Source organism: Ursus maritimus, unplaced genomic scaffold (assembly GCF_017311325.1).
Source record: "Ursus maritimus isolate PB19 unplaced genomic scaffold, ASM1731132v1 scaffold_32, whole genome shotgun sequence".
NCBI classification, from domain to species: domain Eukaryota; kingdom Metazoa; phylum Chordata; class Mammalia; order Carnivora; family Ursidae; genus Ursus; species Ursus maritimus.
The window spans coordinates 10,776,687-10,795,134 of record NW_024425786.1 but is presented as its reverse complement, the minus strand read 5'-3'; the positions used below and the strand labels follow the sequence as shown (position 1 = coordinate 10,795,134).

General features: G+C 52.4%; 1 protein-coding gene across 1 annotated transcript; it reads left to right on the top strand.

The window, feature by feature from the left end:
• Positions 1–4,627: 4,627 nt before the first annotated feature.
• On the top strand, positions 4,628–7,320 carry LOC121106413. Its single transcript, XM_040645803.1, has 3 exons — positions 4,628–4,732; positions 5,166–5,492; positions 5,996–7,320. Exons 1-3 carry the CDS (start codon positions 4,691–4,693, stop codon positions 6,368–6,370), a joined length of 744 nt encoding a protein of 247 aa, XP_040501737.1. The 5' UTR covers positions 4,628–4,690; the 3' UTR covers positions 6,371–7,320.
• The last annotated feature ends 11,128 nt before the right edge of the window (positions 7,321–18,448 follow it).

Sequence of the window (18,448 nt, the reverse complement as noted above, 5' to 3'; positions counted from 1 at the left end):
TTAAATGAGGGAGAAAAAAAAAGACCTTTTTAAAACAAAATTGAGAGAATTTATCGTCAGAGAAATAAACTGCAAGATATGTTGAAGGGCTTTTTTCAAGAGGCAAGAAAATAATAACCATGTGGAAACTTGGCCCACATGAAAGAATAAAGAGGAGAACTTCCAGAAGTCATGATTAAAAAAAACCAACAAAACACTGGATTCAGAAATGGGCAGGTTTGAATGGACATTTCTCCAAAGAAGACATACAGGTGGCCAAGAAACACACGAAAAGATGCCATCACTAATCATTAGGGAAGGACAAAATTCTCTACGAGATGCCACTTCATACCCATTAGGATGGTTAAAAAAACCCTGGAAAACAAGTGTTGTTGGGGGTCTGGTGAAATCAGAACCCTCGTGTGCTGTTGGTGAGGATCTAAAATGGTATAATCTCTGCAGAAAACAGTATGGCAGTTCCTCAAAACGTTAAAAAAAAATAGAATTACCTTATGACCCAACAATTCCACTCTTGGGTAAATACCCAAAAGAATTGAAAGCAGGGTGTCAAAGAGATATTAATACACCCATGTTCATAGCAGCATTATCCGTAGTAGCTAAAACGTAGAGGCCACCAAGTATCTACCAACAGACAAATGGATAAGCAAAATGTGTAATTTACACACAGCGGGATATATTCAGCTTTAAAAAGGAAGGACATTCTGACACCTGCTACAACATGGGTGAATCTTGAGGACACGATGCTAAGTGACATAAGTCAGGCCCCAAAAGACAAATACTGTGTGATTCCACTTAAATGAGGTACTGAGAGTAGTCAAAACTATAAAGGCAGAAAGTAGAAGGGTGGTTGCCCTTATACGGGGTGGGAGGGTAGAACAGGGAATTAGTGTTTATTGTGTTATCGTGAGCATAGGGTTTCAGTTTTACAAGATGAAGAGAGACCTGGACATGGACAGTGGTGATGGCCGCACAACAATGGAATGTATTTTATACTGTTGAATTGTGCACTTAAAACTGGTTAAGATGGGGGGTGCTGGGTGGCTCAGTTGGTTAAGGGTCTGAGTCTTGATTTCGGCACAGGTCAGGATCTCAGGGTTGTAAGATTGAGCCCCACATCAGGTTCCACACTGGGCATGGAGCCTGCTTAGGATTCCCTCTCTTTCCCTCTCCCTCTGCCCCTCCTCCACCCCTTCTCTCTCTCCAAACAAAAACAAAAACAAACAAAAACTAGTTAAGATGATAACTATATGTACTTTAAAATAAAAAAAAATTTAAAGAATAAAGATGGTAGGAAATGGTAACTATCTGGATAAGTATTTTTCTCATCTGCTAATCTCCTTATAAGATAATGGACAGTTTAAAAGACAAATGTAACAACTTATTACGGAGCACACAATACATATAGATAAAAATGTATGAAAACAATAGCACAAAGGCGGGGCAAAAAACCACCTTACACTATACACAAGAGTTGTATAATATTTGAGGAGAGACAGCAGTAAGCTGTGTATTACAAATTGTAGAGTCACAATTAAACATGAAACGAAGAAGCATCACTCATAAGCCAGCAGTGGGAACATTCGATTACTAAAAAGTCAGTAAAAGAGGGGGAAAAGGGACAAAGCGTAGATCTAAACAAAACAAGAAACTCTCAGGGCTTCCCTTTTGCAGGCATACCATTGCAAGTCTTGGGGTGGCCCCGCAAGGTCTGGCCGGCCCTCCAGGCTTGGTGGGGGGGCTTGTGGATGCACCAAGCTCTTGGCCCCCTTGGGTGGTGGTGCCCGGCCTCTCCCCGGGCCCATGTCCTTCCAGCCCCGCGTGGCTCCCTCCTCACCTCCCAGCGGAGGTTTGCTCTCTTCGGTCTCAGTTGCTCCCCCAGCCTGCTGCTCTGCCTCTGAGTATTTCCTTCAAAGCCCGAGTCGGTCACCCAAGGAACTTTAAAAAGGAATTGATCTGAGCCCGGAGACTGTGTTCTCTGCTGAGGAGCCGGTCTAGTGCTGGACGCACAGCAGCTACTTGGCTGGAAGAGAGGCCAAGGAAAGCAAGGGCGGGCTCCCAGCTTCACGCGGTCTCCTCCTGACCCTCAGCGCCCAGGATCGCTGGGGTCTGGCCCTCCTTGTCTCCTGGCCGAGGTCCACCCCACACGACCCTCCTCACCTGCTTGACTGCTACAGGGCTCTGCTGTGCTTTCGCTCCCCCCAAAGCCTTCCAGGCCCCTCGTGTGCTGGGTCAGAGCCCCTCTCTGTGGCCAGAGCCCCCCGGGAGTCCCCATCCCTGCACTCGTCACCCTGCTGCTCATCTGGCCAGCGGCTCACCAGACCACCAGCTCTGGAGGGCGGGACCCCACCTGGCTCCAAGGTCATGCTCAACAGCCTTGTTCTAGGAACCAACACTCGGAAGACAAAGCAAGCTGGGTGAGTGGGGCATTGACTCCCGCCCACCAGGAGGCCGCCCTAGATGAAGCTCCCCTCCCGGAAACTTCTGACCCAAAACAAGTCCCAGGCAGGTGCCCTCCCAGCCCCTCTTAGGGCCGGGCTCCAGCCTTGTCATTCGAGATTCGCCCATCCCAGGACCATCAGCCACGGTCAAGGCTCTCCTGCCCGGGCAGGCTTGGGAGCTCCCAGTCCTCCCGCCCTCCAATCAGATGCCCTGGGGCCAGGGCTGTCACTAATGGGGACCAGAACCCCACCTCTCCTGTCTGAGGGAGGGTTTGCTCAGCAAATCAATGGTGCAACAAGAGGTGGTGTGGGGTGGGGGGAGGGGCGCCGGAGAGTCCGTGATACCACCTGCAGGCTGACAATGAGCTCCCGCCCTTCAGAACGGTTCTCTTTTCAGTGAGGTTGTCCCCATGGGGCCTCAGCTTGGCAACACTTCCCCAGCTGTTGGTTTGAGCTACTGTAAGCTCCCAAGTTGCATAAGACGTCAGGACTTTAAAAGTAATTCAGATGTTTTATAAAATTTGACATCGTCCCCGCCCCAAATTGGGGCTGGATTAGACCCCGAAATCCAAGTTTGGACACAGAATTTAGCTATCACCTGGGCTATGCTTCAACACAGAAAACTCGAGGCCATGCTGGCTCTAACACCATTAGCTCCGGGACCTTGCGTCTCTGTGCCCCGGCAGCCTCATCTGTAAAATGGGGCTAATCACGCTTGCCTCCCAGAAGCCATGGGGGCTAAGAGATGAGAGAACGTAAGACCCTTAGCGCAGAGTCTGGGGCGCATTCCGTGTTCCATCAGTACGAGTAGAGGGGTTGTCGATGTTTTTAACGTTGAGGCGACGTGGGATTGGGAAAAGGGATTGACTTTGAAGTTAGGTATTTTGTCGTGTGACTTTATACCCATGATTTCCCGGGACTCACTTTCTCCATCTTTAAAATGGGGGTAAAAATGCCTATCCCACATTGATGTTGTGACGGTTAAATAAAATCATGTCCATAAAGCGACTGGTGATGGGGCTGGTGGATTTTGCGGTCCGTGTTTTAGAGATAAGGGGAACCAGGCCCAGAGAGGGCCATGTTCTGCCCAAAGCCACACAGGATGTATTCTTGAAGATGACCTCGCTGGGGTTCTTAACCTAGAGTTCATGGGCCCCTAAAAGTTCCAGGAGTGAGTCAAAGGGTCCCATGAAGTTGTGAAGTTTTGTGTATCTCTTCTGGGGAAAGTGTCCAGTTTTTACTAGATTCTCAGAGTGGCCACGGTCTCCAAAAGTTAAAAGAACCGCTGTTCTAATTTAACCCCCTCATTCACAGGTGGAGAAACTAGGTGCCTGAGCGAGCAAGACCACCGCAAGTTCAAGAAAGGCCAGATTACCGCAGGGAAGGAGACCCCCCTCCTGCAGGAAGCCTGGGGGTGTCTAACGTGGGGGACACAGGATCCTTGGAGATGGTCCTGATCTCAGCTTTCAGAATTTTTTTGAAGTCTGTTGACCTGCAGCTGCTGATTGCATTTACCCCCTTCCAGATGCGGTAGCATCTTGGTTCCTGGAGGTTCTTGGGGGCAGTCATGTTTTGGGCTAATTTGGGTAGTGATTCTGCCTTTTGGGGGGTGAAGCAGGCAGCCCCACCCTGTTCAATGGTCAGCGTTTACTGACGATGTTGGGGGCGGGACAAGGGGGCAGGAGGGGTCTCCCCAGCTTCCAGGTAGAGGATCTGGGGGGAGGCTCTGGTTAGGAGCGGGTGGTGAGTGTGAGGTGCTTGTGGGACCCTAAGGAGGGGAAGCCCTCGGAGAAAGCGAGCTCATGCCGCTCATGCCGTGGCTCCCCTCCCCCCTCCTTCACCCCAGCCCTGTCCCGCAGGCTCCTGATTGGCTGACAAGCCTGGCACCTTCCTGTTTTGCTTGTTTGGGGTTGCTATCTGAGTGTCTGATCTGATCTCTTGTCTTTGCTGCCCCCCAGGATTCACGCCAAGGGCCCCTCTCCAGGACACACAAGCATTTGGTTTCCTGCTTCCAAACTAGCCCGAGTTCCCAGCCTTAGCCCCCTCATTCTTTAATCCACAAAGCGGCTTCTGCAAATAACAGCACACACCAGCAGGTTTGATTAATTAACTGCACAAAAATGATGGGGAAACCAGTGAAGGAGATAATTACGCAAAACAGAAAGTGTCAGAGTTACTGCCTCATTCTTTCTTCCCCTCTGCATGCTGAGCACTGAGGGGGGTGCTCTGGTTTCCCTGAAGCTGCTTGGTGAATGAGCTCCCCCCCCACCAGCAACAAATCCTGCTCACAAAAGGTCAGGAGGGAGGCGGGAGGTGGGGCAGAGTGGGGGGAGGGGGGAGGTGTGCACGGTGAGAGCAGGACACACCTGAGGAGAGGAGCCTCCGCCCATTCCCAGGTGTGCTTGCTAAGGGAGCCCGCTCCCAGCTGGCCCTCATCCTCTGTGGGCGACATGGCAGGAAAGCCCTGCACGTCTGTTTCTTCTCTGCCCCGCCCGACTTGTCCCTGCCTTACGCCGTCCTTCCTCCCCCTGGGACGGTAGAGCTGGGGTTGAGGTGGCAGTAGGCAGAGCAGACATTCTGGCCGAATTCCCAGACCCGCTTGCGCTGGCCCTCGAAGATAGAGAGGTTCTGGGGGTGCGTGAGGCCCCCCCCCTCCCACCGCCTCCCGGCTGCGGGGATCATGGGGCCCTGGGGCCTCGCTGATTCCCTGTATCTCCATCGTTTTAGGGTGAGGGCTGGCCCAGAGCCGAACTGGGACGCGCCTGGGCCCTCTGGCCAGCGGCATTCCGGGGCGCACCCCACCATCCCCCACCCCTGGCCCAGCCCCCGCCGTGTGATCTGGAGGTCTGGGCGGGGGGAACTTTTCTCCCTTCTCCCTGGAGGCGCCGCCCCGGGAGGGTGCCCCAGCGCGCCGACCCACCTCCTGCCTGCCTCGGCATCGCGGTAGTCCTCGATGGCCAGCCGGAGCTTCCGCCTGTGCAGGGAGCTGCACACGCCCAGACCCAGCTCCAGGTCCTCGTCACTCAGGCTCAGCAGCACCTGCTCCGCGGGAAGGTGCGCACTGAGCATGGAAGGGAGGTGGGGGTGGGCACCCGAGGCCGCCAGGACCCGCTGCTGGCTGCGGCCGAGCCCCGGAGGGGTCTGCTAGCATGAGGCTGGGCCCCAGCGCCCACCCGCCTCCCTGCCATCCTTCTCTGCAGTCCGGGCAGAGCACTTGGCGCATCTCCGCTCCAGGAGGTGGGCGAATCCCATGCTGGCCAATAGAGCCCTCTAGCTCAGCCCTGCCCCCTTAGCCAGGTACGGGCAGGTTAGGCCCAATTTAAAGATGCGGAAGCTGAGGCTCAGAGGGCTATGTGTCTTGCTGGGGAGACGTTGGAGCCTGAACCGGATTCATCGTGCTCCTAGAATACGTCTCCTTCTCACCCCGGGATGGGGTGGGGGTGGGGGGGTTGAGCAGGCCAGCTCTGGGTCGGTAAAGTTCACGGGAGGGAGAGGGAGCATTCCCACTGGGCTCCTGGAGGTGCCCTACCTTCCCGCTCTTCACGTTCTCCGCACAGGCCTTGACGTACATGGGCATGGCCATGACCACCTCCAGCCAGGCCTGGACAGTGCCGGCCTTCCAGTGGGACATGGGGGTGGTCCTGACCAGCTCCACCTGCTGCAGCCGGTCCATCTGCTCCTCGCCCTCCGACAGGCTGAGGCTCTGCCGGGTGGGGCTGCACTGGCTGTCGGAATCTGCAACACACAATTGCAAACTTGGTGGGGAGATGGCGAGGGGGCAGTGGGGGGCTTCTGGGGGTGGGGGGAGGCAGGGGCTGGGCAGACTGCACTCTCAGGGTCAGGAGGAGGGCGAAGATGTCTCCCCCTGGTGCATTTCTTCTTTCCAAAATCAAAATGCCTTTTGTTTGGTTTTGCTGCCCCTCCCCCATTAAAAGTAATCTGTCCCCCACCCCCCCCCACACAAAGAACAGACTTTTAAAAAACTTAATCCAGAAAAGAATGAAAATAAAACAGAAAGTGAAAATCGCCCCAAATCCCACGCCACCCAGAGACAGCAGCTGTTAGTTTTAGTTAAATATTCTTCGGGATACACAAATGCCCACGCTTCCAAACACACACAGACCCACGCTTCCAAACACACACACGGACCCACGCGTAGACACAACGCTCTCCATTTTGTGACACGCCGCTCTCAAGTACACGGTGGAGGACATCCCGCCATCTCCATAGAGATCTGGGCTCTCTTCTGATGGCCGCAGGATGCCTCCGGGGACGCTTTCTCATTTATGTCTCCTGCCTCCTGCGGGTGGGCATGGCCTGTTCCCCATTTTTCCGCTATTGTTATCAACACAGTGGCAATCGTCTCTGGGCAGCTGGGTGATCTATTTTCTTAGGCTACATGGGGCCTCGGCTCCATTCCTTAACACACCAAAATCTGTTTCTGGAGTAGCCCCTCATACACGAAAATGCCTATCCCCCGGCATGTCCCAACCCTACTCTCCAATCCAACCCCTGATGAATGGACCAGGTTCGGGGCGGACTTGATCAAGACGGAAACAGTCTTTTTCTCAAAAGTAGGGTTAAATCAACACCCACACAAACTCAATACCAGAGAAATGACAAGTATTAAAAAAAGAAGCCTGGTTAGAAAGGACCCTGCCAATACTGTACTTTGTAAATTATCATAAAGATGTAAAAAATGCTCGACCCCCAAATCGGGCGCGTGGTTACGACAACGTGTGTGAAGTCACATAAATATTTGCAGTTACTGGGTGCCGGGAAGAAGGAGGTTACTTTTACTATACTTTTGTGTATCATCGAAGTTCCACAGTAAACATGTATACCTTTATAATAAAAATTGAAAACATTAAAGAGGAAGTGCTATAAATGGTTATTGATGGGAGTTCGTCTGAATGAATGATGCCCCACTCGTATACTGGAATATATGTGGTTAATGAGAAACGTGTCACTGGAGAATATTTTTGACGTGGGAAAATGTTCATACTCTATTGCCAAGTGAAAAAGGACAGTACGAGGCAGCAGGTACAACGTAATCCCAACGGTATTTTTAAAATGATACATAGACGATTCTCCGATGTGAACTGTAACTGGGTGTATATATATTTATACATTTAGACATACAAAATACTAGTTGGATAAATGTTAAAAGTCTGCGGCTGGAAAGGGGTGATGGGTTAATTGTGTGTGAGCGTGTGTGTGTGATTGTTTTGTGTGTGTGTGCATGTGAGTGTGCAAGGGTATTTGAGTGTGTGCACACTTTCCGGTCTCCCACGTTTCCTGCATTGAGGTGCGTTATTTTGAAATGGACACATGCAGCCTAGAAATCTTTTCCGAGTGACGAGGTCCCTCTCCCCAGTTCCTTCACCCCTCCCCTGCCCCCGCCACATAAACTCTTTGGAAACAGCGGCATCCGCTTGGGGACCGTACACGTGTCCAGCTCTGCCAAAAGCTTTCTCCCCAACACTGGGGCCTCTAGCCGCTCAGCCAAGAGCCCTTGGGAGCCCACGGCTGCTGGCCAGGAGGACGGCAGCTCTGCTGCCGCAGGGCACTGGGCAGAGCGACCTCACTTGGGGTGGGCAGCGATGATGCCCCATGCCTCCGTTTCCAACACCCTAAGGTTGGCAGGATGCTGCTGCCTGCCACCTGCCTCCTTCCCTGGGCTGCTCTGGGGACTCAGTGACTGGGGATGCTGGGTAGGTGGCAGGTCTCTTTCCTGCCCCCAGGGAAATGGCAGCTGGGCCCAGAGCTCCCTGCAGGTCACCAGTCTGAGCCCATGACGCCCGGGAATGTGGAAACAGCAACTTCCTCGGCAGCACCGCCTGGGGGCCCCGAGTTTCTGCCTGGTGACAAAGCTGCCTGTCCCCCGCCTCGGTGTCCCTCCTGCTGGTCCCCGGCTCCCCAGGACGGGTTTGGCTCGCAGGGAAGTCTTTCAGATTGGGTCCTATGGGTGCAAACCTCTGGCACACAACGTGGGTGTGTCTCCCTGGCTTGGAAAGAGCCCAGAGTCTCTGTGCTGTTCCTGTGGCTGAGTCCTGTCTATTACCGGCTTCTGGGAAGATGAGAGACGAATGTCGCCGCATAGGGTTACCTGACATTCCAAGACACAGCCTGCATTGTCCATTTGGACCAGGCCTGTGGAAAGAGGCTTTGGAGTTGAACAGACCTTGGCTCTGGGCCAATTTCATGACATCTTAAAGTCTCAGTTTTCCCATCTCTAAAAGGGGCATAATACTGATACTATCTACCTCCCAGGTTAATGACTAGTATCAATTCTGAACGTGAAGCTATCGCAGGCACCGTACTTGCCTCAGTCCCGCTGCCTTCCTGGGAGGAAACGTGCTTTGAGTTCAGCTCAGGTGCTTAGGGGTCCCACGTGCCGTCAAGCCCCCCCACCCCCCCTCCCCCGAAATGCATTGTCCCAGCAGGACTCCGGTCTGGTCTAGGTGGGAGAGGCGGGGCTCCCTGGGAGGTGAGGGGTGGGCTTGTCTATCCTGTGCCCAGGGGGTCGGCGCTTGGCTAGGCCTCCCCAAGTGAAGGCTCTAAAGGGGCAGGGGAAGGAGGAAGGAGACAGGAAGCAAAAGTCAGAGAGCGAGCGAGAGAGAGAGTTGGAGAGAGAGATTCAACCAGCAAGCCTTCAGGAAAGAAAGAGTGCCACAGAAACAACAAAAGACACAAAGGAAACAGGAGGGAGAGAATGAGTGGAGGGTGGGGGGGGGGAAGGACAGATAAGGGGACAAAGCGAAAAAGCAAACTTCGAGTGTGTGTGTGTGTCTGTTTCTTGAGCGTGTGAATACGTGTAGCTCACAGGCCTCGGGCCGGGGAGGAGAGCTGGCGTTCAGTTCACATCACTCCCGCTGCTCAGGCTCCAGGACGGCCAGGGCCACAGCCGGGGCCTAGGAGCAAACCACGCATGTTGGCTTCTGAAGATAGCCGTTCACCTCCCCACCTCCTCACACCCAGGACGGAGCTCCAAGACGCCACTCAGAAGGCCTGAAGGGGGGACGTCGTTGGGGTCATAAACCAGTAATTAAAGGCAATTTCCAAAATGCAGGCCTTATGGTGCCAGATTTTACGTCTGGGATTCCATCCATCCTGGCTTTTATTTCCCCTCTGTCTCAGCCCTACGAGGAGGAATAACTCACGTTTACAGTCAGGCAGTGAGTTAGAGAGTTTGAGGCCGTGTCGCCAAGAGGCAGTCAGTCCGGATCCTTCCAAACACCGGGAGGACCGAGATTGACTCTGGAAGAAGAGGTTCTCCCTTCTCCCACCGAGGGATCGTGTCTGGTCCAAAGAGCCTAAAATATTTACTCTCTGGTCTGTTACAGAAAATACTGCACAGAAACCTTGAGGTTCTGAGATTGGCATTGGAATATGAGAGACCTGGGTTTGAACCCCGGCTCTTCTGCTTCTCTTGGGGAAGTGTTTTGAATGTTCTCAGCCTCACTTTTCCCGTCAATGAAATGGGATGATAATAATGTCTAACCTCACAGGTCTAGTGAGGACTGAAGGAGGTCATGTATGACGCTCTCAGTGTCCAGCTCGGTGTCTGGCCTGCAGTGGGTGCTCGGGGGCTGAGTGGGGGCGTCTGTCCTCTGCAAGCTCCTGTCACGTACAGCCTAGACCGCCTCTGTCCAGGATGTCAGCTACAAGCCACACGTGGCTATCGAGCCCCCCTTACGTGGCTCGTCCACACTGAGATGCGTCTACGGCATAAAATACACACTGAATTTTGAAGACTTTGTCCAAAAAGAGAAGAAAAAGTAATCTCAATAATTTTTATATTGATCACATCTTGAAATGATAATGTTTGGGGTATATTGGGTTAAATCAAATATATTCTTTAAGTTCGCTTCACCGGTGTTTACTTTTTGACGTGTCCACTAGAAAATCTAAAATTATATGTGTGGCTTGTATGATCTGTCCTGCACAGAGCTGGGTTAAATGGAAGGTTTTTGGTTTTTTTTTTTCCTCATTGCCTTTCCCCCCTTCTCTTGGTTTGGAAGTGAAGCACCCCGTTTCTCTGCTTTTGGTTCAGTGGTTCTCAAAGTGCGGCCCCTGGGCCAGTAGCATCAGCAGCACCTGGGAACTGGGTGGCGATGCAGATTCCAGGAACCCGCCCAGAGTTCCTGGAGAGAAGCTCTGAGGGGTGGGCCCAGTAATCTGTATTTGAACAAGCCCCCCCCCCCAGGTGATTCCGATGTGTGCTAAATTCTAGACCCGTTCTGTGCCGGTTACCCGTGAAAACTTCCCATATGTATTTAACGTAACAAAATCTAGGGTTGAGCAGTATCTTAACGCTCTGTCCTAAGTAGTAAGAAAACATCCTCATCACTGTTTCTGACTTACAACCTACCGTGTTTTAATTCTGTCCTTTAAAAACCCCACAATTTTAGACATTGTCATCGTGATTATCTTACCCTATTAACGTTTGCTTAAAATAACTTCCCTTACATGTTGACCAAGTTGTTCATCACTTCTTGTGCTTCAGACCTAACTTCTAGGATAATTTTTCTTATTCCTGAAGAACGTGATTTAAAAGTTCCTCTGATGAAGGGTATTTTTTGGTGGCAAGCTCCTACAACTTTTATCTGAAAAAAACCTAGGTTTCCCCTTCGTCCTTCAAAGAGTTTGCTGGTACCGTTTTAGGCTGACAGTCATTTCTTCCTGGCACCTCAAGGACATTGTGCCACTACCTTCTGTCTTCCTTTCTGCTAAAGAGCAGGCAGCTGCCGGCCCAACTGTTCTTTCATTAGTCCTTTGAAGGTTTTCTCTTTGTCTTTGGTGTCTGCAGTTTCGTTATGATGCGGCTACGTGTGGATTGCTTCTTATTCTGACTGATACAAATTGTGCTTCCTGTATCTCTGGGTTTATTTTTGGAATATTCTCAACATTATCTCTTAAAATATGACCCTTCTCCATTCTCTCTTTTTATTTTTTAAAGATTTTATTTATTTATTTGTCAGAGAGAGAGAGGGCATGCACAAGCGGGGGAGAGGCAGAGGGAGAGGGAGAAGCAGGCTCCCCCCTGAACAGGGAGCCGGATGCGGGGCTCGATCCCAGGACCCTGGGATCATGACCTGAGCTGGAGGCAGACACTTAAACCACTGAGCCACCCAGGTGTCCGCTCCAGTCTCTCTTTGCTCTCCTTCTGGAATTGGACTTTCTAATTCTGTCTTCCCCCTCTTGTAAGCAGTGCCGTCCAACAGAGTTTTCTAGGTTGGTGGAAATGCGTTAATCTGCACTGTCCATTATGGCAGCTGGGAGCCACACATGGAGAGAACACTCGAAATGTGGCTAGTGCAGCTGAGGAACTGAGTCTAAAGTTTTATTGAATTTTAATGAATTCAAATACAGGTTTATATTACCACACGTGGCTAGTGGCTGTTGTGGTAGACCAGAAGGCTCTGATTTCCCCTCATGGTTTCCACCAACTTATTTTTCTGCATTGCATTCTGGGTAATTTCCTTAGACCTGTTTTCCATTTTTAAAATTCTCTCTTCAGCAGTTCACTCTGCTGCTTAATCCATCCTTGGATTTTATTTTATTTTATTTTATTTTATTTTATTTTATTTTATTTTATTTTATTTTATTTTATTTTATTTTATTTTATTTTATTTTATTTTATTTTATTTTATTTTATTTTATTTTATTTTATTTTATTTTATTTTATTTTATTTTATTTTATTTTATTTTATTTTATTTTATTTTATTTTATTTTATTTTATTTTATTTTATTTTATTTTATTTTATTTTATTTTATTTTATTTTATTTTATTTTATTTTATTTTATTTTATTTTATTTTATTTTATTTTATTTTATTTTATTTTATTTTATTTTATTTTATTTTATTTTATTTTATTTTATTTTATTTTATTTTATTTTATTTTATTTTATTTTATTTTATTTTATTTTATTTTATTATTTTATTTATTTTTTTTAAGTTGACTCCATGCCCAGCGTGGAGCCCAAGGAGGAGTTTGGACTCATGACCCTGAGATCAAGACCTGAGCTGAGATCAAGAGTCAGATGCTTAACTGACTCAGCCAACCAGGTACCCTTGGGTTTTATTTTTTTTAATGTTACTAACTATATACTTCTAAAAGTTCTATTTTGTTCTTTCCCAAGTTCACCTGGTCTTTTCAGATAGTCTCTTGTTTGCTCATGTTTATGACTTCATCTTAAATTTTTTTAAGTATTACATACATATTAGCTTATACTTGGTATTGGTAACTACTGTATCTGAAAAGGGCTTGGAGGGTCTCAATTTGCCATATTTCTCTGTGGACTCTCATGCATGCTGAACTCCGATTTGACCTTATGGGAATCTCTAGAGTCTTAAGAGCAGAGGCTTCCCTCCAGAGAGGATTTCTGTGACCTGCCGGGGTGGGAGGGGGTAGGGAGTGGGGATGGTACCTGGTAGCAGGGACCATTTCATTCCTGTTAGAGGGACCCGGGAGAACGAGAGACCACAGGCTCCGTTCCTTCACTTGGCCACACCCCAGCATTTACTTCCCTGTCGATAGTCCTGACATCAGCGTCTGGGCCCAGGACAGACCCCAGTTGTCACACTTGCTTACCACTCACTGCTCCTGTTCTGGTCTTTGCTCACAGACTTTTAGTTTTGGATGGGGGCAAGTTGGGGATTCCGCTTACTTTTGGTGAGGCCAGAGATGCATTAAAACATTTGATTTTAGATTAACGGTTCTGCAGAGGGAGGACCCTCAGAGTCTGTCTTCCTCCACACGGCCCCGAGGGGACATCCCTCTGGCTGCGCACACCGTCCGCCCTGCACGCTTCACGTTCTGCTGGCGGGTCTGTCCATCTGCCCTGCCGCAAAGGGAGTTCCCAGGTCAGAGGTCAAGTCTATCCTTCTCTTTATCACCCGGGCCTGGTTCATGGTGATGCTTAATGCCGTCCTTGAGAGCCCAAGTTATGGGAAAGGGACAGTCAGTACAGTTTTGTTGTTGTTGTTACTGTTTTAATTTGAATCTCCCCAAGGACCTCTTCCGCTCAGCATCCGTCCCTGGCTCCCTGCATAAAGCCCAAGCTCCTTCCACGACGAGGCTCCGTGTGACCCAGCCCTGTGCCGGGGACCCAGCCTCATTCCCACACCCCCTCTGCAGCTCCCCTGGGCTTCTCGCACTTTTCCAGCACTCCCGGTCCCCTCCCCCATCTTGAATCTGTTGCACCTGCTGCTCTCTCCCTGTAAGTACCCCAGCTGCAGGCTTCTCTGCTTGGCGACCTCCTAGGAAGCCTTCAGGCTCGACTGAAATGTTGCCTCTTCCAGGGACCCCTTGTCCGGTCCCCCGGCGTAGGCCGTTCCCCACCCCCTGCAGCACGCAGGGGGGTCCATGCCTCCACAGTGCTCTCATTGAGCCAGGCGCTGTTCTTGCCGGCCCTTCTCACGGCTGGAATCAAGGATCGGTCATGGGATTATTGGGGAGTGTGCCTCCCACTAGAGCGTAAACCCCATGGGGACAGGAGCGGGGCCTGTTTTTCCCTAGGTGTCTCCGATGTCTAGCAAGGGCTCCATCTCTACTGGTCTCTGTGGTGTCAGTTCACCACCATAGGCCATTTCAGTGACAACGAGAGGCCACGGGATGTGGACCGGGGCATCATTCGGCGAGACCGTATGAGCAGATCCTGCCCATTTCTGCCAGACAGAAGGCGCTCTGTAGATTTCGGTTTAAAGCAAGCAGGCAGGAGAGGAGGTAAGGAGGGGGGGAGCAGGCCCCTCCCTCCAGGCTCGTCTTCTCCCCACTTCTTTTTTGGCCGCATCAAGCTGCTCGCGGCCCCTCACACGCACACATGGTCTCCTTCCTTTTTCTTGGCGGATGGCAGGGCCTCTGGACCTCAGCACTATTGACTGACATTTGGGACGGGCTCATTCTTTGTCGTGGGAGCTGTCCTGCTCAGGGTAGGTTGTTTTGGGGGCCTCTCTGGCCTTCACACACCAGATGCCAGTGAGCTCGCGGCGTGATGGCTCCCAGCGCCCCCTTCCCTCTGCCCCGGGGCCTCTCTCTTCTCAGGCTGTCCCGCCCCGTTAGCCAGCGCTGGTCCGAGCTCCCTGCCCATGGGCAACGGTAGGGAGCCCTGGTCAGCACTTCTCCAGCCAAAAGCTGAACCCTCATTTTTAAAATGCTGCATTATAATGTGAGAAAGTCACGTTTCCCGGCCCAGTATCAGCCGCCACATTGGGTGGTGATGCTTTGCCAGGGCCCCAGTCCCAGCTCCTGCGAGGCATGTGCCAAAGACAGACCCTGGAGCGCCCAATCGGACAACCCGGGTTCAAACACATCAAATCACTGATGGGGCAGCTGCTGGGGTGACGGCAGGACCCCGGCTGTCACTCACCCGCAACACCCTGACCCCAGCGCCAAGCGGGCCCTTGGAGGCCCTGAGCTAACCAGCTGGCTGCACGCCCAGCCCCCGTGTCCCTTAACGTCTGCGACACCGCAAAGCACATAGAGAAGGCCCACCACGTGTGGATTTTACCAGCCATTGCTGCTTTATGCGCTCGAGAAAACGTCCCACGCTTCCCTTTCCCCTCATTGTTGGTGCTGGCTGTGTCTGTCTCCCGACCGGACAGGACCCCTGTCCCCAACCGCAGGGGCCATCCTCCCCCAGTCACTGCTCCCCAGCAGCCCCGTGGAGGATTTCCCAGGAGGCAGGGAGTTGACTTCCCGGAGCCGTCCCTGCTCCGGCACTCACCTCCCAGGTAGATGCTTGGCAACTAGCTCCTGACCGTACAGACTCAGGGGCAAGAGGCGAAGACGAGGCCCGGGGCAGGCAAGCGGACTGCTCTCCCGTGACAACTACAGGACGCTTTAAAAAGAGACACAGACACTTTCCTTTGTCCTCCTTGCTAACCTGTCCTGGTGCTGAAGAGTGCCCGCATTTGGGAAGTCCTACTTAGAGTCTGATCTGCAATTGAAACCTCTTCCCTCTTTTGTTTGCGTCTGATCTGCAATTGAAACCTCTTCCCTCTTTTGTTTGCGCTGGGGCAGTATTCCAGCTGGGGGCCTGGCCTCTGCCTCTATTCCCACTTCTAGTCCTCTTTGCCCACATGTTTTCCCGGCTTTTCCACAGCCGGCGGGGCTGGAAGGTGAAGCAGGGGAGATCTTGGAGTGGAGGCTGAGGGCTGGAGAACGATTCTTCTCCCAGTGCCCCAGTGGAGTTTGCATCTGTATGGGTCTAGGAGGCAGGGCTGGAGCTACGGGTTGCTGGGGGCTTTGAGGGCCCAGCTGTGCCCGGGGTCCCTGAGTAGATTTTCAGCCTGGCCTCTTCCTGTGACCAACCCTCCCAGCTCCCCTGTGGGCCTCAGGACCTCTCAGGTTCGTTCTGGCTCGGCTCAGCCTGCTTCGGTGAGCCCTGTGCACTGTGGTCCTCGTGACGGTCGTGAGACCCTGTGCGTTTGCTTGCCGGCCCGGGGGACCCGCAGCGAGTCGGAGGCACAGACCTCTGGCTCAGGTTAATGCAGACTGTCCAACCTCCCACCTCCTTCACAAGGCCTCCAGCTGCCCGGCAATTCCCCACACCGGCGGTGAGCTACTTTGCTTCTTGCCGCAAGGCTAATTTAGGAAGAGCAAGAATGTTCATGAGCAGTATTTCTTTAATGCTTCCAAATGAAGACAGAGCCCTGGTGAGGCTCATGGTGGGGCATTCTTACACTTAGATACCTACTGGAAATGTCAAGGAGAAAACTGGTGCTGGGCTTGGCTTTCTGGAAGCGAGAGAACCAAGCCAGGCTGGCAGCTTCCCCTGCATCTGCCTGGAAGTGGTACAGTGCCCCCGATTCCCATCCCCGGTCCCTCGCTTACTGTGTCTCCTTGGGCTATTTCTGTCTGTCCTGAGCTCAGTTGCCTCACCTGTGAGGTTGGGACAATAATCCCCACTTCATGTGATTTTGGGGAGGACAACATCAGGATAACTTACGTGGTCTCATGTTTACATCTGGGTCCTCAGCCTGAGCCCTAGGCCCGCCACACGGGAAGTGGTCAGCCAGTGTTTGTTGAATGACTTACCGAGTGTATGTCAAGGGCCTGCACTTGCCCGGCACTCGGTAAATGTCAGCAAGGCACGTCCTACTCTCTTCTGCCAGCTTTCATCACTCCCTCCTCACCCCCCGCAGAAGTCAGCCCTGGTCCTCGGTCCTTAGCCTGATACCCACGCCATGTCCCTGGGCTGGCAGGGTCGTAGCCATCTCCACACGGGCGACCATGCCTCCTCCTAGCATCTCGGGGACAGCATGGAGTCGCCCTTTGTCAGGCCTATCGGCACCTTCACCTGAAGGGGGAGCGCTGCCCCCCCATCCTGAGTCCCACAGAGGAGAGCCATGAGAAATGGTGGGGTCACCTGGCTGGGCTCTCAGGCCACAGGCAGTCTGGTCCCATGTCCGACTGTGGCCCTGGCCATATTTTTTTTTGCTAAATAACACTACTTTTCTTAAAAAAAAAAAAAAAAAGAGTTGCCAGTATAAGAATTCCAGTGTATTCCATGACACTTTTGGCTTCTCTTGAAAACCAGGAGCTCTGGGAGCACTGGAGCCCAGGAGGGCTCGCTTCCTTAGGTGGGGCAGCCTGCAGCGCCCAGACGCGCACTTCCCTGACCGGCCTGGGGCCTCTGGGGTGCAGAGATAGTGGGAATGAGGTGGGCATGTGCGCAGCACGGTGCCGGCTCCCCAGGGTGCTCACGGAGGCGGACCCCGTCACCACCCACCACACTCTGTGCAGTGCGGCCGCTAGAGCTGATCTAAACAGAGACGGTGAATGGCACGCGGCTCGCGCGGGGGGCCCTCGTGACCGTGACCGTGACGGCTAACCTCGCCGGGTGCTTTACAGCCTGTGCGGGTGAGCAGGCCCATCTCGCAGATGAGGAAAGTGGAGCTCAGAAACGTCCATCGGCTGCGCACTCAGACGCAGCCAGGACCCGGAGCCTGCGTCTCATGTCACCGGCCCACGTTTCCACTCGTGGGAGTCTCCTGTCACATGGAGACGAGCAGCTGCCCGAGGCTGGACATTTCTCTCCATTTCTAAGTTCATCTTTGCCACAGCCCCAGGAGATAGGCAATTTTGTCCCCATTTTACAGAGGGGAAAACGGAGGCTCAGAGGGACTAAGCGAGCGGCTTAGGGCTGCACGGCTACGCACTGGCTCTGGGATCACACCCAGAGATCTGGCTCCCAAGCCTGGGCTTTCCTCAACACCCCTCCCTGTGTTGTTTGGTTTTGATCAGCTCTGCTGCAGAGAGCCTCCTCCCCTGTTCCACAGCACCGGTCCCTGCAGTGACAGCTATCAGAGGCAGTCTTCTCTCCTCCCTGGCCTGCCTGCCCCCAACCACAGTCTCCATGCCACCCCCAGAGACATCAGTGTCCTAACAAGGAAGGAGGCTGGCACTGCGTAGGCATGGAGCCCATCAGGATAAGATGCCAGGGTCTGTGGCCCGGCCCAGGGAAAGCGATGAGGCAGCTCAAAGCAGGTGCGGTGACAGGGCTAGTGGGGCCAGATGTCCTGGCAGGATGGCGTGCCCACTCCTGTCCCTGCCCCAGGGCCCGGTGGCAATGGGCTCAGCCCCTCTGTGTATATCTGGGATCTGGGACAGCAGCAAAACCAACATCCTGGGGCTGGCATTTCCTAGCCAGGCTGCGGGGGCCCTTCCCCTGCTCAGAGGCTGCACACTGACTCACGTTCTTCCTGAGCAAAGGGGATGCTCGGCTAGAGAGAGGTCCAGACTCCACCTTGCCTTGCTCCTGGCTCACTTCTTAAGGCCCATGGGAATCCCCTATGAGCCTCAGGGACTTTCCAGGGCTAAACAATGTCAGAAGTGTGGTGTGCTTAGAGCTCTCCAAAGAACCGCTGACTTAGCGCCTCTAAGCACGGAACACAGGGGCTGAAGGAGTCGCCCGTTACAACATGTCCCAGAGGATGGTCCACAGAACTAGGTACAAATGCATGGTTCTGTAGTCAGTTGTTTGGGAAACACAAAGTGGA